This window comes from Molothrus aeneus, chromosome 18 (assembly GCF_037042795.1).
Source record: "Molothrus aeneus isolate 106 chromosome 18, BPBGC_Maene_1.0, whole genome shotgun sequence".
In the NCBI taxonomy this organism is placed as follows: domain Eukaryota; kingdom Metazoa; phylum Chordata; class Aves; order Passeriformes; family Icteridae; genus Molothrus; species Molothrus aeneus.
The window spans coordinates 10,966,522-10,988,206 of NC_089663.1; the positions used below are offsets into that span (position 1 = coordinate 10,966,522).

Genomic DNA, 21,685 nt, shown 5'->3' on the forward strand with positions numbered 1-21,685 from the left:
TTACACTGCCAGTGGTCAGACCCTGCCTGGCCTCTTTTCCACCAGCACTGCTCAGATCACTCTCATTTTTTAGACTATCTCTCTTTTTCCCCCTGGATTACACTGGATTATTTGTTTTGTGCTTCTCCTTATCTTTGGAAATGTGGCTCCACAAAGGTTCTCACAAGGTCTGATGTGTTCACCCCCCTGTCCTTTCACCAGGAGCTTCTTCACCACCTCAGGTTTCCAAACCCATTTTGCTCTTTCACTTTACCTGGCCGCAAATTAATGGAAGCTCAGGTATAATTGGATAAATGGAATTTAATCACTTTTTGCATGTGTTTGATACAACTCTAGTGAGTTCCAAGCTAAATTCCTCACCTCACCATGACCTGCAGGCTAACCCAGATTCTCTGGAGTATTGCAGCTTTGTGTTTTCCAGCTTGACTCATGGAGTGTGGGAACTGACTGAGAAAACGTCTGGCACTTCTTTTCTCTATCCATTATTTAGTGACCTGCCTTAGCATGAAAGAAGGTCATGGAAAGCTCTCTTTGTGGTAGTTGTACTCTGGTTTTTCATAGAACTTTCAGAGGCCTTTTTATATTTTTTCCCCTGTTTCTTTTAGAAACTGATGGTTTTTATTTTAGTCCTTCATGCATTACTGGGAAGTAGATCTGCTGGCAAATGCAGCTGGTTTGGGGTTTGGGGTTGGGTTTTTTACCTTTTTTTGGCTGTAATTCTCCCAGTTTTTAAAAATAATTTTTCTATAACAGATGCTATACTCTGTAAATACAATTCTTTTTTCATATTGGTTGGAACAGTTGAGTTTAATCATGTCAGGATCTTTTTTCCCATTTATGGCACTATTAATTCTGTATATGTACAGCAACTTTAATCATGAAAGGCCTTCACCACTCTGTCTTGTACAGTAGCACCTCACACTGTACTACCAAGGGAATAAATTATTGTTATTTTCTTTTCAAGGCAGGTGTTGTCACTTCAAGGCAGGTACTAATTGCAGCTGGAGGTAAATGCACTTTTTGGGAGAGATGTCTGCAATGATTGGAAGCCTTCAGTAGTCTCAGGCTTTATAAAGGAGGGCTGAGCTCTCTTTAAAGCTGAAATTCAGAAATATTTTGCTTAAAACTGAGCAAAACTGCCCATGTAGACCTTCACTGATTCTCTGAGCACGTTACAGCCACAGGGTGCTCCAATTCCTGCTCTTGTAAGGACACACAGAATGTGCAGAGAGAGAATGGAGTAGCTGATTATCCAAAGAAGCTGGACTGGGTTTGGAAAAAAAAGCAGAAATTCTTTGGCATCCTCCCTTGAGTCCTGTTGAAAATAACCCAGGTACCACGGGTACCCTTGGCTGCTCCTGCTGGGAATCTGGTGTGGAGCAGCCCCATCTGCTCTGGGACCTGAACTCCTGCATTTCCTGGCTCCCACCAGCCCTGGGTCACTGCAGGGGCTGGAGCAGCTCCAGGGCACCCTGGGCACTGCCAGATTCCTCCAGGTTGTGTCTCCCACTTTGTGCTTTGAGTGTGGCCTCTTCATAAGAAACTTCCCATTTTTTACATAAACACAGAAGATGAGCAGGGCCAAGGTATGAACCAGAAAAGGAAGAATTTTCAGCCCAGAGTTTACCCTGTGCTATCCTGGAGCCAGCATCCCTTCTCTAGGGGTTGATGTGCAGAGTGAACAGGAGGGAACAGATGGCAGCAGTTTGTCCTGTCCCTGGGAATCCCTGCATGGATTTATCCTGTTCCACCCCAGTGCTTCAGACACCCCTTACCTCACTGACCCCACTCACCTTCCTGTGGAGAGGTGCTGGGTGGCTGTGTTTGGGTAATTCATTTGGGTTTGTTTCAAAAAATCACCACAGACACAGGAAAAAATTCCATTGCCTGGCCCAAGGGTTGTGGAGAAGGAGCTTGAGGAACCTCTCTGTGCAGCCCCAAACCTGACTGCTGCCTTTGAAGGGATGCTCCTTATCCTCTTTATCCAGGCCATTGTTCTGGTTTTCCTGTCTCATTTCTTAAATGGGTTTGTAGAGCCTCTTCTGATTGAACTCTTGTTTTTTCAGGTAGAAAACAGAACAAAACTGAGTGGGGAAATAGCTTCTGATAGCAGAACTAACCAGTCTTTTCACCTAAAGAGACAAAAGCCCCTACCCAGGCTTGCTAGTAAAGGAATGAGGAGGAGAACTTGGAACTCAGTATGGACTCACAGTGCAGTTAATTTTTTTTAATGTCCGTATTTAAGATATTTACCCTTTAGTAAAGTAGCTGATGTCTGAGGGTGAACCCTCAATTTCAGGGGTAGTTCTTCCCAGGGATTATTTTCTCAGTGTTATGGATTCCCTCCTCACAGCTGTGCCAGAGATCTGGACTCTCTGGAGCTCTTTGGGTGGTTACAATTCTTTTTTCCTAAGCCAGTCCCAGTGCTTGTTTGTGTGTTCTCTGCCAAGAACACCAAATACCAAAGGTTCTACGAGTTACTATATTAGGCTGTCCTGATAACTGTAAACTTTGTGTGTTTTTATTCCATGGAGAGTAATAATTTGCTACAGTGCCACTTTAAAGCAGGGTCTGAAGGTGACCTGTGCTTGTTCCAGAACTGCCTCTAATGGCAGAGCAGAGGCTGCCACCTTAATTTAAGTGTGGACAAGTGGTGCTTCTGCTCCCTTTCTCACTGGAATAATATCCAAAAAAAAAAGTTCATTATTCTCCCTGTTTTTCTGAGGTTTGTGTGCATTGGGATTATTTTTCCTCATCAGCTGAAGCCTCATCTTGCCCCTGGAGCACAAATGTGTGTGGCAGCTCTTGGCCACTGACTTGGGACTCTGTGGAGATGTAAAGTCCCCAATTCCTCACAGGTGACCTCACAGTAAACTCTTCCCAACTGGAATAATGTGAATTTTCTCTTGTGCTGTGATCATGCACCTTCATTCACAGCACAAGGAGCTCGTTGTTCTCCAGTAATCCTGGGAAGAAATAGAAATTTTTTCCCTTGTAATCCTGGGAAGAAATTTCCCCCAAGAAACAGAATGTCTGCTGTGAAAATTATATGAAATACTAATTTGCTTTTTAGTTTATCAAAAGGAGAAGCACAGTCTTTAACAGGAGGTTTCAGCCAAGCTCTCTGCCTCACAATATCCCTGGTTGTACAAGGTGTGCTGGGAAACACAGGTGGACATTTTCAAACCATTGGTGCATTTTCCATGTGGAATTCTGTGAATCTCTTGAAGAGGTTCCCAACTCCATGTCCCTGTTCTCACAATGCTGGGTGCAGGCTGAACAGATTGCACAAATTTAGGGCACAACATTTGTCTTCCTGAACTGCAGGAATCCTGTGGCTCTTCCTGGCAAGTGTCAGCCACAAAACACCTTTTCCTTCTTCCCTTAATTTAATTCTTCCATCCCCTGGGTATTGGCAAAGGCTGTAGCTCACAGACATTGCCAGTAATTGCAATGGCTGTAAATATTTCATATGATAAGTTTGAAAGCCACTGCTCTCTAGGCTTTCATTTAGGAGTGTTTGGGTTGGATTTTTTTATTCTTGAAAGTGAAGAAAAGATAAAATGATTCTTCTCTCCCCTGGTTATATCTACAGGGCTGCCAAGTGCTCTGTATCATGCTTTATAGCAGTTATTTTAAATACAAGAGGGCTGTACTGTGTCGTTTATCTGAATTATTCCTTGGAGAAAATATGAAAGGAATTTTTTCTCATTTAATTTCTTTTATTTTTCCTCACAGAATTAGAATAAGAAGCAAACAGACCTTAGAAATCCTAATCTGCTGTAGAAATTCATGTGAAACTCTAGCACAAACCTATTGCATTCAGAACATTGGTTAGACTGTTAAATGTATTTTTTGTTAAATATACGTCTTGTTAAATATATTTTCTGTTGTGAAGATCAGTATTTGTTCAACATTAATACAAACTCATAAACAAAAAATTATACAGCTTGAAATAAGAACTGGTTCTGTCATTCCTGTGCTTTGTGAACATGGTTGTACCACAAGCTTTGCACTGGATTTGGTGTTTTATTTGGAAAAGCATTAAATGCAGGTGTGTTTGTCACTGCTTTAGGTTGGAGGAACAAAGGCTGGAGTCGTGCGTTTTCTGGGAGAAACTGACTTTGCAAAAGGAGAATGGTGTGGGGTGGAGCTGGATGAGCCCCTGGGAAAGAACGATGGAGCTGTGGCTGGCACGAGGTTGGTGCATCCCCAGAGTTACTTTATGAGATTCTTCTCTGTGTTCTCTTTTGGGTTTTTGTATCTTCCATGAAATTTCCAGTCAGGGGAGGGAGGGAGGGAGGCTCTAAAGCTGCCTTGTCTGCTGCTGGGGAGGGTTGGTGTGCAGTGGTTTCAATTCTCTGATGCCAACACTTCTCTCACATTCGTGGGATGAGCTGAGCTCTCCTCCCATGTGAGTTTTATTCATAGACTGGCAATGGAAACCACAATTTCCTTCTTTTAGATGCCTGTTTGATTTCTCAGCTTGGAAGGAATGCTCAGTTAAGAAAACCTCTGGATATCCAGTAGTTGTGCTTAAGGAAAATCCTAGAGCATCCCAGGAGCTGGAAGTTGCTGTTCCCACAGATGCCTCCTGGTAGAGATGGGAGCAGTGGAGCTGCTCCCTCCAATAAGTCACAATGAGAAGGCATTAATTCATATCACAATTTAACTTTCTCATTCGCCATAGGAATAGTCTTTTACCTCATTAAAAAGAGGTTTTACAAAGATTGTCTCACCTTAACATAGGTGATCACAGCTTAAAATTATAAGTGGCTTTTGTCTATATTTAACCAAAGATATATGTTCTGTATCATCAAATATACATAAATGGTATGTATGTAATAAAATATAAAACTACTTGATTTAATTAAAAGCTGATTTCTATTTTTAACCCTGAGCCATCACATCTGTTGGCAGCTCAGAGGAATGTGATGAAGGGGAAAGCTGTGGATATAAAACTGCATCTGAATGGAATTTTTTAGGCACTAGAGCTGTAGTGTTTACTCTGAATTTCTGAAGTCTGATGTGATCATGCTGTTTGAGACTCTCAAAGCCCCTTTCCCAAACGGGTGTTAAACAGAATTGCACTCCAATGCCTTTAACACTTTCCTACTCCTGATCCAGAACTCTTCACGAACCCAGAAAAGAAATTAATTCCCTCTCTGCTGTGCTTGCTTTGCCCTTGGAAGGTATTTCCAGTGCCAGCCCAAGTACGGGCTCTTTGCCCCGGTGCACAAGGTGACCAAGATCGGCTTCCCCTCCACCACCCCGGCCAAGGCCAAGCCCGCCGTGCGCAAGGTGCTGCCCACGCCCACGGCCCTGAAGCGCAGCCCCAGCGCCTCCTCCCTGAGCTCGCTCAGCTCCGTGGCCTCCTCCGTAAGCAGCAAGCCCAGCCGCACAGGACTCGTAAGCTGATTTTCCCTTCGCATGCTCCCCCTCCTGCCCAGCCCCGGAGCCGCCCAGCCCGGCAGAGCCGCTCCTGCGGGGTTCGTGGTGCTCCTCCTCCTCCTCATTGAAAGCATGCACGAAGGAAGGAAATCTTAGCTCGCCCTGGAGAGCAGCTGAATAGTTGAATATTTAATTCAAGCTAACAGAGTGATTGCAATAAGAAAGGGGCTTAGGATGCCAACTGATTTCTCTGGCTGCAGTCTGTGATGGTGCTCGCAGAGAGGAGAATGTTGACTCCATGTTTCAGAAGGCTGATTTATTATTTTATGATCTATATTATATTAAAACTATACTAAAAGAATAGAAGAAAGGATTTCATCTGAAGGCTAGCTAAGAATAGAAAAAGAAATAACGATAACAAAGGCTTGTGACTGACCGAGACAGTCCAGCCAGCTGGGCTGTGATTGGCCATGAATGAGAAACAACCACATGGGCCAATCCCAGATTCTCCTGTTGCATTCCACAGCAGCAGATAACCATTGTTCACATTTTGTTCCTGAGGCCTCTCAGCTTCTCAGGAGAAAAATTCCTAAGGAAAGGATTTTCATAAAATGTGTCTGTGACAGCAATCTGCATTTGATTCATTTTCTGAAGCTTCCAGATGTCACACTCAGTTTGTTTAAGCAGGAAGCTTCACGTTGGCTAAAATGTTCCAAATTTCCTTTTGCTGTTCAAGAGATGAGTCAGCTGAGAAATGCAGCAGGAGCAATTTCCAAGTCTCTGCTGACAAGAAGCCTCTTTCTTTTCTTTTAGATTTGGCTTTAATCCTATGAATTCATAAAGGCTGAGTGTTGCCAAGTGCAGTGGCTCAGGTGAAATCTAACACAGTACTAATTCCACCTAATACACTTACTATGGATTCTTTTGAAGTTGCTCTGTTACATAAATGTCCTAATCTTGGGTTGCAGCAGTAAAATGGAAATCTGGGAAGGCTGAATTTTGAGAAGTCTCTTTTATGGTAATTGAAAACATAGAAATAATTGGATTTTTCCACAGTCGCTCTAGCTTTTTCCTTTCTTTTTTTTAAACCACATTAGATAGATCTAATTAGGAAGGAGTGAGTCCCAGTGATGTGGAGCAGGTTCCCTGTCCCACTGTCCCAGTGACCAGCAGGTGCCCAGAGAGGTGACTGCCCCTGCTCCTGCAGGACTGAAGCAGATTAACAGAGGTCAGCAGTCGGTCAGGGCACCGGGGTTAATACCTGGCCACAAAAAGGATTTTTATTTGGCACAAACACTGGGACTCCATCACTTAATCCATTCTGGAAGTTGCACTTGCAGCTGCAGAGTGCCCTCTAGTTTGGGATCAAAGCACTAACACGTGGAACCAAGTGCTTTATTCCCTGTGCTGTCATCCCCCAGGTTACACCTTGTGAGTGTCTAAAATCTGTTTGCTTATTTTGTTGTGTCCCAGAGATTTTGCATGATTTGGGTCATAAAATACAAAGCTGCTGTAATCCATTATATCTGGAATTAAAATTCCAGCTTTCTCAGGCAGTGTGAGCATTTGGTGGCCATCCAAGTTAAAAGGATTGTACAAATAATTTGGAGACTTTTTCTTTAAAAGTTAAGCTGCTGGGGAAACGAGATTTCCTGTAATCAGTTTTGACCCAGCAGACTTTTCCTGCTTCAGTTTCTACAAAAACGAAAACTTTTCTGGAGATTTCTGGACTCCTACATTGACTGCTCAGTTGTTCAGGCCTGTTTCTACTTTCTTTTTCCTCTGTAATAAAAGCAGCTGTCAGAGTAGAAGATCCAATGATTTAAGGGGCTGTCTGATGCCATTGGTGTTTATTTCCAAGTCTGAAGGAAGCTGATATTTCTCTCAAGAGTTTTGGATTTGTTTTGCAGTTGGGAGTGAAGGGTGATTTGAACACCTCAAACTGTTAGAAGGCAATACACTCTAAAATTGGATATTTTCTGGAAACTGGGAGGGTCTGAAACAACCAAGAAAGCATCAGAGGGAAGGTGGTTTGTTCTGTCTGGCCCTGGAAGGGCAGCAGCAGGGGATTGCAGAGTGTGCAGGCTGGGATCCAGGCTGGCAGGAGCTGGGGCAGGGATTGGGCAGCAGGGCAGGGGAGGTGGCTGTGCTGGCAGCAGAAAAATCCCTGCTGTGCTCTCAGCTGGGCTGTGGGCAGTGCCAGCTCTCCAGGCTGCCTGTGGCAGCTATTCAATGTTCTCATCGTGCTCCTGATTTGGGGTGATTAGGCAGAGCTAAAGGATACAGCAGAAAATCTTCATGATTTGGGTTTTTAAAAAAAAATTACTGAGCTGTCATTCTCATTTAATCAAATTTCTCAGCTGTTAAAGTCAGGTTTTATGAACAGCACTTGGGGGTTTTTGCTAAATTTTTGCCTTTTTCACAACTATTGCTCACTTTACTTTGTAATTTCAGGTTATTTGCTTTCCCTTCTAGCTCAGGAACTCATGAGGGTGTAGCTGGTAGGGCCATAATGAATTTTCTCTTGTACTGATTCCATTCAGTGAGGCAAGGTCAAGGAAAACCTGGTTTCATTTTAGCTGCAATTCTCCTGATTGATTTTAATCTGCATTCTTGAAACTTAATATTCCAGATCCTTTTCCCAGAAGTAATTTAATTCCAAGTGATAGAAACATATCTTTTATTTTATATACCAGCTGTTGTTCTTCACAAGGTTTTAGCTGTAGGGCTGGCTTAGGTCGAGGTAACTGCTCTTTATCCTGGCTGCTTTTGCCATGGTAGAGGTGCCAGATGCTGGTGGGAGTTGCCAAAGCTTTTCATGGAGCATTTGGAAGTGTTGGACTGCTGCTGGTGACCCAAGATAATGACCTGTTAAACAGTGACATGATGGATTTGGCTTGCTAGAAAGCTGCCTTTCTTTTTTTTGATGCAAAAAGATGCTTAGGAGCATCCTGAGCCAGCCTTTGTGTGAGTCTACACCTTCCACTGAGGCCTTTTATTTTCACTTCATCCCTCCTGCCTCTTCTTCTGGCTGCTCCTCCTTACAGGGCTCTGACCACACGTGGTGGCCACTGTTAAATTCTGGAAAATGAGGTCATTTAAGTGTAAAAGGAGAAGGTGCAGTAGGTCACAGAAAGCATTTGCTCTACTAACCCTGTGTTTGTGGATCTGGAGGTGCCCACTACACCCCTGTTTCCTTTCTCTAGGCGCAGAATGATTTTTAACTCATTTATTTTGTGAAGTTGACAGAAACCTCTTCCCGCTATGCAAGAAAAATTTCGGGCACCACAGCGCTCCAGGAGGCCCTGAAGGAGAAGCAGCAGCACATTGAGCAGCTCCTGGCAGAAAGGGACCTGGAGAGGGCAGAAGTTGCAAAAGCAACGAGCCACGTCGGGGAGATCGAGCAGGAATTGGCTCTGGTTCGCGATGGGCACGACCGGGTGAGGGAGTTTTTGTTCCTCTGGAACAGAGTTAACACAATGGACTTAACCTCCAAAATGGGCTTTTCTTACTGAAAAGGGCTGGGAGTGAGAGGTGGTGTGCTAAAAGTAAAATAATCCATACCTGTGAGATCTCCCTTGTGGGATCTTTGGTTTATGAGATAGCAGATCTGCTGGATTTAACTCGTTTTTGTTGGACTTCACTGCAGTCTTTGCTCATGTCCATATTTGATAACATTCCTGTCACTTGGCCCATCACTTCACCAAATCCTGGTTACTGAGGTACAGGTACATAACTTGGAAAAAATTCCTGTATTTCCCAGCTTAGTAAAGTTTGGTTTTGTTCCTCTTCCTGATTAGCACGTGCTGGAGATGGAGGCAAAAATGGACCAGCTCCGAGCTATGGTGGAGGCAGCTGACAGGGAGAAAGTGGAGCTCCTCAATCAGCTTGAGGAAGAGAAAAGGTAACCCCAAACTGTCCTCATGAGTGTAATTAATGTTCTTCTTGTGCTCCCCTTGTGCATCTTGCTGTTCATCCTGACCCAGACACGTTTCTCAGTGCTGGAGTTTCGATGCAATTGTCACATCTTGAAGTCCTGTGGATGCCTTGGATGTGTCCTGAATTTCTGACAGTTTCCTTCATGAATGGTAGAATGTATAGAATGTGAGATCAAACTTAGGTCACCTCAGATCATCAGAAGGGTGACAAAAGGAGAGAATCAATGAGGATTTAAAGGGTTTTAATACAAAATGCCCTCTTAAGAGCTGCAGGAGCAGTGATGCCTGGCTTTGGCACTGGTAGTGTTTTAGGGACAGAAATTTCCCTCCCTCTGATGCTTCCTGGGAGATATTTCTCCTTAATGTTCCTGGCAGTTTGCTGCTACAGTGGGAATGTTGTCACTGTCATTCTGATTTCCACTGAAAAGTGAGCTTGAAAGCATTTGCTTCCAAAATTACCTGCATTTTAATGAGTTGTCTCCACAGGAAAGTTGAAGACCTTCAGTTCCGTGTGGAAGAAGAATCCATTACCAAAGGAGACCTAGAGGTAAAATATCTCCAGCTTTGTAAAAGGATATCCAGGAGGGCAGGAATCATTAAAAGATACAATCCTGGTCCAGCCACATGAAAATGATACCCATTTCTGCAGTCTTTAGTAAGCCAATTGTCCCAAAATTGCAGGATTGCACCCCAAATTCAGTTGCACACTTCAGCAAGGGCTGTGCCATGGAAAGGCTGTAGTAGAGCCTATAGAAAGGCTGTAATACTTAGAGAAATAAAATTAATTCCTAGAAAACTCTACCTTTTGCTGTTAAAAGTAACCACTAAGAAGTTTAACCAAAACTAAAATTGTTTTGAAGTTACAAAATTGCAAGTTAATATTTATGCTTTTGAAAATGAATATTGAAGACTTGTCCTGTTTGATCCATTTCTTGAGTAATTCCTGTGCCTCCCTTGGAGAAGGTTGATTAATGGAGAGTTTGCACATAAAATCTAAATAGCAATTCATGTGTGTAACTTTTATCTATTGGTTATAGAATTGTAATGTTGGGCTGCAGCACATTGTGTTATTGCACAATCAGAATAGAAAATATTTAGGGAAGGATTGCTTTCAGGTATTTGAGCACTGCCAAATTTTTATCCCAAAATTCCAATTAATAAGCAAGATAATTTTAGTTGCTCTACTCTATTGTCTAATCAGAAGCATAAAGTACAAACTTAGTTAACTGTGTTGCTACAAAGCATTTGTGATTGAAGTGCTAGCCTTATGGAAAATACTCATTTCATATAACATTTCTTTTATTTTAGTCTTCCATTCATTTTAAGACCTATCTAGACTCTTCATAGAATGCTCCTTTTATTGTTTAGTCCATGGAAATATTTTAGTTTTTTATTTTCTGTTAAATCAATCGATAGTCATGGCAAACCATCCTAAAGACTCTGGTTTGTCAAGCTGCTTAACTTGGGGGTTTAAACTGAATTCAAGCTGATGGAATATCTCCTGTTGTTTGTGTTGGAATGGTAGTGCTGAGTCTGCAGGTGAAACATTTTTGTTTGTTTGTTTTTTTAATTTTACTGATAGCGAAAGAGGCAGATTTCGGAAGACCCAGAAAATGTAAGAGGGCACTTCAATGTGCAGAGACATCCCATGTTAACAGATTGTGTGCAGAAAATGCTTCTACTGATTCACTAACTGCATAATCTGTTATTGAGACATTGACTCTGGTATTTGTGTGCATGTTGCTTTCAGAGCAGTTCCAACATTTCTTGGGAAGAATGTGTGTAGTGAGCAAACGTGGCAATGCCATTGACTGCAGCCAGGGCCAGTGTGCCTTTAGAGTCCTTTAGGGTCACAGCCTTTGCAGCTCCCTGCAGAGTCCAGGAGCTTGCAGAACATGACCAGCATCCTGCAGTGGCCTTAATTTAAATGTGGGATTTTAGCTGTTTTCTTCACAAAATCCTGCCTGCTCTCCTATGAGATCCTGCTGCCATTCAATAGATGACAATTTTTCTGAGGGAAAAAAATCTGTCTGTTCTTCATCTTCCCATATTTGTTTCCTTTTTCCATATGAAATGCTAAGGGGAGAGATGATTAAAACCATCTGAACAATTACTTTACAAAGCTGTCTGATTTTACTATATCCTTATGTAGCTCCTCTTCAAATTCTGTAGGAGCAATGCGTTACTTGATAACAGAAATGGCCATGTGAGACGTTTGAGGAGCCCTCTTGCTTCCCCAGCTCAGAATAGTGGAATTTTAAAGGTAAATTTATCTCAGGCTGCCTCTTCTGCTGCATCCCCAGCCAAGACAGGGAGTTCTCAAGACTAGAACTGGATCCTGCTGTGCATCCTCAGGGGTTCCTTTGCAGAGATCCCCAGGGATCTGTTTCTCCTCCAGTCTCCCCATCAGGCTGATGCTTTGTTAGAAATAAATCTGCATGTGCCCTTCCTTTCTCTGGTTTTGTGTGCTCCTTCTTTGATCCCATCTGTTCTCCTGACTTCCCTGTTCTGATGTTTCCATTAAAAATGGGCATTTTCACTCCCCAGGGGAGACTTTCCAGGCTGACCCTGGTGGTGTCCTGTGGTTGTGTCCCAGCACGAGGGGACCGGGGGCTGCCCTGCCCCTCCCTAGAACTGATTGTCAGGAATTGTGGCCTCAGCACAATTTCCCAGCTGGATGGAGAATGTCACAGGGAGGTTTGTTCTGGAGTGAAGGAATAGCCAGAGCACAGAGGTGCTGCAAAAGGCTGATGTGCAGCCTCCAAGTTTGGGTGGAGTTCTGGGAGGTTGAAGGCAGAGTCAGAATCCCATTTCCACATCACCTCCCTGATTGTGGAGCTCTGGAGAAGGGGAAGATGATTCCTTTGGCTTTGTTGTCTGTTCTTTTCTTTCCTGCTTTTCTTTTCCATCCAAGTTAAGGTTTGCAATCAAATTATTTTCTTCTTTTTGGGGTACTCTCTCTTCTCAGTTCTGAGTTTCCTCAAAGAGAACCATAATCAGTAAGAATTTCTTTCCACATCATCAGGAGAGAAATTTGAGCAGTTCAAAATTTCGCAGTGATTTTTACCTCAGTAAATCTGGAATCTGTCCCTTGGAGATCAGATTTGATTAAAGGATAATCTCTCATCTCTAAATTGGGAAAAAGGTGTCAAACAAAGATCTCTGGAGTATTCTTTTTAATCTTTTATTTCCATTTTGGCAGGATTTTAACTTGCTTGCCTTTATAGTGTATAAGAGATGGGATTTCAAAAAACCTAGTAATCAGTGATGGTCTGTCTGATCTTTGAGGCAGGAAAGCACTGTCTATAAAATTAAGGATCAAAGAGTTTGGGTTTTATGTAGCATAAAAACCCATAAGGTTGCATATTCCAAAGGCACACAGGGGGAATTCTGTAACCATGAGATTTGGGATTTCTTGGGCTTTAGTAGATCCCCTTGGTGAATTAGAGCAAGTAAGGTTTGAATTTCTATCTTTTAAAGCAGATTGTTTTTCAGACTTAATTAAAATTTGGCTGTAGATCAAAACTAATACTGACCTATGTCAGAGAGAAAACTGAATTGTAGCCACTTATTAAATATTATTTCCCTTAGAATACTTAAATCCATTTTCAAAGGCTATGGGCAGGAAAAACAATAATCTGTGTTCTTGGAGCATTTTTGCCTGTCACACCCTGAGGATCTTCCACTGAGAGAGAAACAGATCTGCTGCAGAATGAAAACATCAGCAGACCTAAGGAGCAACTTTCAAGTGTTTGTGGATCAAGAACTCCATAGAAACATGGGCAACTATTTTCAACTGTTCAAAAACGTGGATATCTGGGTGCTTTTGGGAAGGAAGAACTTGCTGCTGCCACAAGGAATTCTGTGTTTGGAGAAGCAGATAAGGAGCTCGTCCCCATCTTTATATTTCTCTTTCATTTTTCTCTCTTCCCTACTTCAGAGGTGCAGGTCAGGTTTGAATTACCTGCTGGACTTTCCCTGCACCTCCCAAACTTCAGGCTCTCTTGCAGGCCTCAGGGACTATCTGAATATCAAGCCAGAATATCAAAGATTCTGTGTTCTTGCTAAAATTCCGTTTGTGAGCAAAAAGCAGGAGGTACCTGCTCACTTGGGTTCTCATCTGTGTCCTACACCTCTTTAGGAACCTGTTAGAATTCCAAAGATCTTTCTTTTTTCTTACTTCCACATATTCTTCAATATATTTAGACATCCATAACTGCAGAGCAACCAGGCTGATTCACTTTTTTATCTGGTTTTGAGGAATCTTGCTTGCTTCCTTCCTGAAAGAGGAGAAGAGGGGGAAAAAGAGGAGGATTTTGGAGATACAGACAACCCTTCTCTTTCTATTTCTGTTCAGATAATTCAAACCATAGTGACAGAGGAGCCTTCATGTTCCCAGCTCTTGGCCAGAAGCATTTTTATGGCTGAGACTTAGAGACAGCTACTATCAAAAACAAGTTAAAGTTTTGATTTGTCACATGAGCTTCAGTGGAGAATTTTTGTCCCCTTGTTCATAAGTAATTTTTTTATAAAATCAGCCAAAGGCATTAAAGGAAAAGGTAGTGGAATGACAAGGAAAGGGATTTACCATCCTGGTAGAACAGGAAGAGATATATATGCACATATATATATTTTTGACATAACTATTCTAATTTGTGCTGAAAACTTCATGTACTGATAAATAACTTCTACTCAGCTGCATGAAACTTTTTTTTGTTCCCATTTCTCCGTTTGCTGTTCATTCATTTATTTATTTATTTATTTTACACATTTGATTTCATTTTTACACGCCCGTCCATTCACACCTTCAGCCCATCCTCCTCATCCATAGCATTTTCCTGTCCATTTCCCCCCCTTGCATCCTCTCTGCTCACCTGTTAGAAGGCTCTGGCAGCACGGCCTGCATGTGGCTCCTCCTCTTGTGCTGGCATGTGATGGTGGCACCGTTGTGTTCTCTTCCTCTCCCTCTCCACTAACAGACGCAGACCAAACTGGAGCATGCCCGCATTAAGGAGCTTGAACAGAGCCTGCTCTTTGAAAAGACCAAAGCTGACAAACTCCAGAGGGAGTTAGAAGACACTAGGGTAATGGTTTTCCCTGTTTGAATAACGAGCCTGATCTGTGTTGTGGAAGATTTCTGATGGCACAGTGCCGGGGGTGACACCTGCTGGAACAGGTCCTTGCTCCTGCCGTAGCCAGAGCTGCAACACTGTAAAAAATTAGGATTAATTTTGAGCTTCCATGGGGTGTGTGTGTGTGCCTGGACATGTGACTCGTACAAGAACTCAGGTAAGATGTCTTCACACTGCCAAAGTAACCCTTGGATCCAAAAGTAGCAGGATGGGATCATGAGCTGACAGAAGGGCACATTCAGTAGCTCATTTTAAAAATTAGCAGAGTTCATTAAACCCAAAAGAACTAAGATTGGACGTGCCAGTCCTTTTAACACAAACTGAGTATTTGGGGCTTGGTTTCTGAGCTCTTCAGTAGCTGCTGCACTATTTGCTTTGCTAAATCATAGTTTGCAGTGGCTTTTTAGCTCTTTTTTCCCACCAATGACATAATCTTTTAATGATTATCCCAGTAATTAGTAATACTGCTGCCTGTCAGAATATTACTGACATACTTGGTACCAAGTCAGAAGTTCAGCAGATGTCAATTCTTAAAGAGAAGTAGATATACACACACACACATACTCATACTCACACATGGGGATTTTCTTGAAGGTCAGGTAGGATGAATAAAAAACCCAGGATGAATATGAAACCAACATTTTAATGTGTAATAAGTACTTTTAAAGGGCAGCTGTGGGTAAGTAATATCTTTTCCAGGAGGTCAAAGCAGTAACTTCCTAATTAGAATTAATTCTGGGAGCTTTTCTGTAGCAAAAACTGCTCCAACAGTCAGTGAAAAGCTCAGATAGTGCCAGGACACTTTTTCAGAGAGAAGCAGATATAGAAGGGATTTCACAGGATTTATCAGTTCAAAATGTGTTTATCAATTTCTGACAGTCTTGTAGCTGGTGTGAGATGAATTTGGAAGGAATTATTTCAACAAAGACCTCAAGGTTCTCCATTCTTTTCCAGTCTGCCTTGAAATGGTTCTGAGGAACACTTTGTTAATCATTGATAATACCCATCAGGGTGGCTTGGAAATTTTTTAGCAAATTATTTCTAGATAACTACCAGAAGAACGAATTTTAGCAAATTCTTTATTTATAGACAATAAAAGATGTTTGTCACATGAACTGTGGACATTTTTCCCTTTCTGAAGCAATTTGCAACGCTCAGTGGAAGCTTTTCAGCAAGGCCTGAGTGTCTTTGTATGAAATGTGTATTTTATAATTCTTCTTTTCTTAAAATGCTGTTGATCATAGGTGGCCACAGTGTCAGAAAAGTCCCGGATCATGGAGCTGGAGAGGGACCTGGCACTGAGGGTGAAGGAGGTGGCTGAGCTCCGAGGGAGGCTGGATTCCAGCAAACACATCGACGACGTGGACACTTCTCTCTCCCTGCTACAAGAAATCAGCTCTTTGCAAGAAAAAATGGCAGCAGCTGGCAAAGAACACCAGAACGAGATGAACTCGCTGAAAGAGAAGTTTGGCCTGAGTGAGGAAGCCTTGCAGAAAGAGATCAAGTCCCTTTCAGCTTCAAATGAGAGAATGGCAAAGGAAAACGAATCCCTGAAAAGCAAGCTTGACCACGCCAACAAGGAGAATTCTGACGTGATTGAGCTGTGGAAGTCCAAGCTGGAATCTGCAATTGCCTCCCATCAGCAAGCAATGGAAGAGCTGAAAGTTTCTTTCAGCAAAGGTGTTGGGGCTCAGACAGCAGAATTCGCTGAGTTAAAGACTCAGATTGAGAAGATGAAATTAGACTATGAGAATGAAATGGCAAATCTAAAACTGAAGCAGGAAAATGAGAGATCTCAGCACTTGAAAGAGATCGAGTCCCTGAAAGCAAAACTGGTGGCAGTCACGGAGGAGAAAGAGCAAAACCTGGAAAGCCTGAAGACCAAACTGGAAAGTGTGGAAGATCAGCACCTAGTAGAAATGGAAGACACTTTAAACAAATTGCAGGAAGCTGAGATAAAGGTAAAGGAGCTAGAGGTACTGCAAGCCAAGTACAATGAACAAACCAAAGTTATTGATAGTCTTACACCACAGATCAAAGCTGCTGAAGAAAAGCTTTTGGACCTTGCTGCACTTGAGAAAGCCAATTCTGAAGGTAAATTGGAAATCGAGAAACTTAGCAAGCAGCTTGAGGCAGCTGAGAAACAAATTCAGACTTTAGAGACTGAAAAGGGTGATGGAATTAGCCAGGTTTGTATCAACATCCATCCTTTTCATTTGCTTTTGCTTTTATTTTACATTTGTACCCTTTTAATCTGCCATAAGAAATACATCACAGAAAAAAGGAGTTTTAGTGAATGTGTATCTTGGGACCATCTGAAGAGGTTTAGAGGGAGCAGTAACTGGGTCCTGTCTCAACAGGTTTTGCTGCTCCACCTGCACCAATCAGCAAAAGGAAAAAAAAATTCCTTCTGCACTTCCTTGCTGCAGATTTGGGCATGTCTGTGCTGAAATCTTCCTGCTATGGAAGAGTTGTTGGCTCGTTTGGGAGAAGGGTCCACACACCCTAAGGCTTTAATCTTTGGGGATAGACAAGGGGGACTTGGGACTCAGTGGGGAAACATTTCCTCCATTACCTTTCCCCTCCTCTGACAAGGTGATGGGGGAGGCTTTTAAAATAAAAGAAGGCACAGAAAATCCTGGTAGAACTTTTCTTTAGACCAAGGCTCTGCAGGGATGTTTTTGGCACTGTTTGCCAGCACTTTGGGGCACAGGCTGCAACTTGGTGCAGGATTTTCCTTGGGTTTGGATGAAACCTCTGTAAAGCTGATGGTAGTCAAGAGTAGTGGGGAAATAACTGGAAAAAGCTTCCCTAAACTCTTCACAGGTGGTTCCAAGATACCAAATTTTTACCTTTGACTCTTTTTTGAGGCCACAGTGGATTTCTGCACTGGGTGTGGTACAGAGATTCCCTCCCTGTGTGTGTGTATTGATCTGATCAGCCAATTGAAGCACAAATCAATCAGTTCAAAGAATGAAAACAATAAAGAACCAAAACCACTGATTGAACTAATGCTGAAGCTTTGAAATTGTGATAGTATCCAAAAATGTCTGTCATTAAATAATGTATTCACAATTAATGGCAGAAAAACTAAATTTTAATGATTTCAAATCTATTCCAAGATGCAATTAGTGCTGTGATGTATGCAGTCATCAGTGGAAATCAGCTTCACTCAATTAACCCATCATGGTTTTTTCTTTTTTTTTTTTTCTTTTTCATCTTAGAGTGTTTTGATATTACAGTTATTTCTTTCAGATTCACCTTTTAATTTTCCTAATTTTTCTTTCATGTTTCTCATTTTATTTTACTCCATTTCATCACCTTTGTTAGGCCAGTAATCTGGCCAAAGAACTGCAGGGCAAAGAGCAAAAGCTTCTTGACTTTGAGAAAAACTTGAGTGCAGTAAATCAAGTTAAAGATTCTTTGGAAAAGGAACTTCAAGTTTTGGTGAGTAATACCCCAAAATTTTGACTTTACTCTTTGGATTTTGGGTTTCATGGTGAGAGTGTCATGGAAGTCTGTGGATCAGCTCTGAGCAAAGCCTTCCAAAGGTGTTTTACTCAAGGAAAAAAATGGGAAGGGTTCATGGCTGATGGGACCTTCCTCAGAATAAAAAGAGCATTTCACCTCAGTCCTGCTTTATCAGGTGTTTTGTCTAAATAGAACTCATCTATTTATGGATTGCAGATAAAATTAAACCAAATCAAAAGCAGCAGCAGTTTAAATTTAGGAACACTAATGGCCCTTTATTGTAGCTGTTGTGCCAATTAATACTTGCTACACGCTTCTTATAAATGGTTTTAAAAGACATTTCTCATTTAAATACATTTCCAAACACTTGGGTGTTCTTGGTGGGGTTTCCCTGAGCAACTACACTGCCATTAGTACCAGTGGGATTTTGGTCTTTCCATGGCCAATAGTAAATATTCTTGGTGGAAGAGCCTCACTTGCCTTCCTGAAAATCCTCCCTTTTCTTCATTGTCTGGCATCAATTCCTGCTGGTAAAACTGGAGAAGCCTGGTAGGAGATGGCTCCCAGGTGTCCCCAGTGCAGCCTGGGAGCAGCAGGGGTAGAAAACCCAAATTCTTGTTTCCCACCCTGGAATCTGGCAGCTGATGGAGAAGTTGCTTGAAATGTTGAGGGACTTGCAGCCAAGGCAAGGGAAGATCTGTGCTGAGCTGTAACTCAAAAACTTGAGATCTGTTTATGATAGGAGCAAAGATTGTTCTATTTGTACATGAAAAATACCAAATACAAATTCAGTGGTTGAATTGTTCTGTTCCTACCAAGCCTTACCTTAAGTCTTTATCAATTTTTCAGAAAGAAAAATTTACTAGTGCAGCTGATGAAGCAGAGAATGTTCAACAAGCTATGCAAGGTACGTGCTGCTAAAATAAACAGAGAACTAAAAAGCTGCAGCAATGAAATGCCAACAAAATGGCTTTTTTAAACGCTTTGAAGCTCATAGCTGATGTCCCAGCAGTTTCAGGGGCTGTGGAAAGGGCAGGATTATTTGTAGCCTCTCTGAAGGGTGACATACCTTGCAAGTAGGTAGAATTGTCTGCATTCAAGTAGTTACTAACTTTGTTTTCCAAATTTCACTTGCCTAGAAACGGTGAAGAAGCTGAACCAAAAAGAAGAGCAGTTTGCACTCATGTCTTCAGAACTGGAGCAGCTCAAGTCTAGTTTGACTGGTAAGGAAGGGATGAAGTGGAATGTTCTGGAAAGGCATCAGCTCGGTGCTCTGGAGCCTGTGGGAGGCTTTCCTGTACCTTCCATCCCTTTAGATCTCTGTGGAGCCAGTGCAGGGGATTTGTGCCCTCAAGCAAACCTTGCCTGCTGGGAGAAGTGACCCCAAGGCTGCCCCTGCCCCTGGCAGCGCCTGCCCTGCCCTGGAGCTCTGTGCTCCCTTCCTTGTTCATTTTCTGCTGCTGTGCTGAGCAGCTGATGAGTGACTTCACCTGCAAGACCTGCAGGTCTCTTCCTCCATTGCTTCCTTCCCCTCTGAGACAGCAGAACTTGTACCAACATCTCATGGCCTGGAGGGAATCCCTTCTGAAACAAAGGGCTCGTGTCCAGCTGCTCTTTGCTGAAGAGTCCTTAACCTTCTGCTGCAGTTACCAGTTCAATCAATCATCATTTTTCTTTTTAAATGGTTGATCTGTGAGGTCTGGAGCATCAGTATTGCTGGTTTTAGTTCTTTACAGTTCTCCAGCTGTTCTTTGCATACCCTTCCTCTAGAATTTACAGCTTAACCACCTTTGTTTTGCTCAGAGATGGAGAGGAAGCTGAGGGAGCGAGAAGAGAGGGAGCAGCAGCTGATGGAAGCAAAAGCCAAACTTGAAAATGACATTGCAGAGATCATGAAGTCATCAGGAGACAGCTCTGCCCAGCTGACAAGGATGAACGATGAGCTGAGGTTCAAAGAAAGGTATTTGATCACTGTCACATCACACCTCCACTCCCACACTGCCGGCTTCTCATTTGATTTTTCTGTAAATATCTGAACAAGATGCTCCTGAGTGTCACATTGATTTGACAAGTGAGCTTATTCTAGCAAACTAAATCAATCAAAACAGTCCCCTGGGAGTGGTTTGAAGAGCATCCAACACTGATAATTCCAAAATTCTTACATAAGGTGCTTCTCATTGCCCACAGTAAATGACCTCTTGAATAATCCAGACTGTTTTGTGATTGTGCTTCATGATTATTTGATTACCTGATAAACTCAGTTTTTTAGATATATAAAAGACTTGGGTCACATTTTTGTGAGAGAAAATGTGGGGGGGTTTTCCCAAATAAAAATTGTATGTACAATACTGGGGGGAATATTGACCTTCCCTGTTTAGCAGAGCACTGTCTGTTAAACAATGAAATCTCTTTCTAAATGCTCGGTCAGAATATAGAACTCCAGCACAATCTTGGCTCTTCCATCTCTGTGCTTGTGGTGCTGTCAGCAGAAAGTGATGTTCTTTCTTTTGGTCTTTCCAGGCAGTTGGAGCAAATACAGCTCGAGCTCACAAAAGCAAATGAAAAGGCTGCTCAGCTTGAGGAAAACGTGGAGCAGACAGCCCAGAAAGCTGAGCAGAGTCAGCAGGAAACTCTCAAGATTCATCAAGCAGAACTGAAAACTCTGCAGGACCATTTAACAGACATGGTAAGAGCAATTTTAAAAGCACTAAAACTGTGCAGAAAAATGGTCCCACTGCTGCTTGAACTGTGTTTCTTATCTTCCACCAGAAAAAGCAGATTGAGAGCAGCCAACATGAGTACAAAGATCTTCAGGCAAAGCATGAAAAAGAAATTTCTGAGCTGGTGGCTAAACATGATGCAGATATCCAAGGGTTTAAGCAGAACCTGCAGGATGCAGAAGAGGCACTGAAAAGTGCTCAGAGGAAAAACAGCGAGCTGGAGGCCCAGGCTGAGGAGCTGCAGAAACAAGCAGAGCAGGCCAGAGTAAGTGGCTTTTGTCACTCTGCAAGGGACTTAAAGTTCAAATTTTCTGTCTCAGTGACTCGTTTTCTCTCTGCTTCAAGCTTTCATAGCCAGATTTTTGTAGTTTTTCTGTTTTGAGCTTTCCCAGGGTATGTGGGTATGGGTTAGGGAGGAGAAGCCCACAGGACAAGCTGGTTGTTAGTTCTGTTCTCAGTTACACAAGAGTTGATCAGTTCAGTTCTTTATTATCAGTTAACATTTTATGTTCAGTTCTTTAATATCAGTTAACATTTTATGTTCCTAGATCTGGCTCAGCACAGCCAGCTGGAGCCAGATGTCATTCCCTGGTTTTTTATATGCTTGCATTTTAAGATGCATTGTGAACTGCTTCATTTAGAAGTGCTACACACCTTTCATTTTGTAGTATGATCTGCAGCTATTCCGTGTGTAGCTTGACTTTAGCAATTTTAATTTTTCCTCCCGTTTCTTTGACTTTACTGCTTGCTTTCATGCCTCAGCAATTATTTGCTATAATCTTTGCTGTTTGATTTAGCAAATTACTTAGTGTATAAATTGACACACAATATTGACAGCACTGCTGTGGTGTTTTGAATTAAAGGGATAAAATTAAAGGGATCATGACAACATATTTTTGAGAAAATCATGAGGAGGTGAAGCTGAGAATTGGAAGTCAGTTTCTAATAGCACTCCTTGCATTTTAATTCACATAGAGTCTCATGAAATCATTCTGTGGCTCTTCTTTTGAACAATTTACAGTCAGTCAATTCA

General features: G+C 42.2%; 1 protein-coding gene across 3 annotated transcripts in view; it reads left to right on the forward strand.

The window, feature by feature from the left end:
- Positions 1-21,685, forward strand: part of CLIP1 (CAP-Gly domain containing linker protein 1) — a 59,639-nt gene that overhangs the window by 19,112 nt on the left and 18,842 nt on the right. The window contains exons 4-17 of one of the 3 annotated variants that reach the window (XM_066562148.1): positions 4,076-4,200; positions 5,193-5,409; positions 8,634-8,831; positions 9,192-9,295; positions 9,816-9,876; positions 10,912-10,944; positions 14,309-14,413; positions 15,706-16,650; positions 17,792-17,908; positions 18,782-18,839; positions 19,072-19,155; positions 19,736-19,892; positions 20,453-20,618; positions 20,702-20,917. In XM_066562148.1, the coding sequence (XP_066418245.1) occupies positions 4,076-4,200; positions 5,193-5,409; positions 8,634-8,831; positions 9,192-9,295; positions 9,816-9,876; positions 10,912-10,944; positions 14,309-14,413; positions 15,706-16,650; positions 17,792-17,908; positions 18,782-18,839; positions 19,072-19,155; positions 19,736-19,892; positions 20,453-20,618; positions 20,702-20,917 (2,586 nt within the window). The remainder of the gene's footprint in view (positions 1-4,075; positions 4,201-5,192; positions 5,410-8,633; positions 8,832-9,191; positions 9,296-9,815; positions 9,877-10,911; positions 10,945-14,308; positions 14,414-15,705; positions 16,651-17,791; positions 17,909-18,781; positions 18,840-19,071; positions 19,156-19,735; positions 19,893-20,452; positions 20,619-20,701; positions 20,918-21,685) is intronic. The other 2 variants (XR_010784698.1, XR_010784699.1) reach the window with 2 other exon arrangements.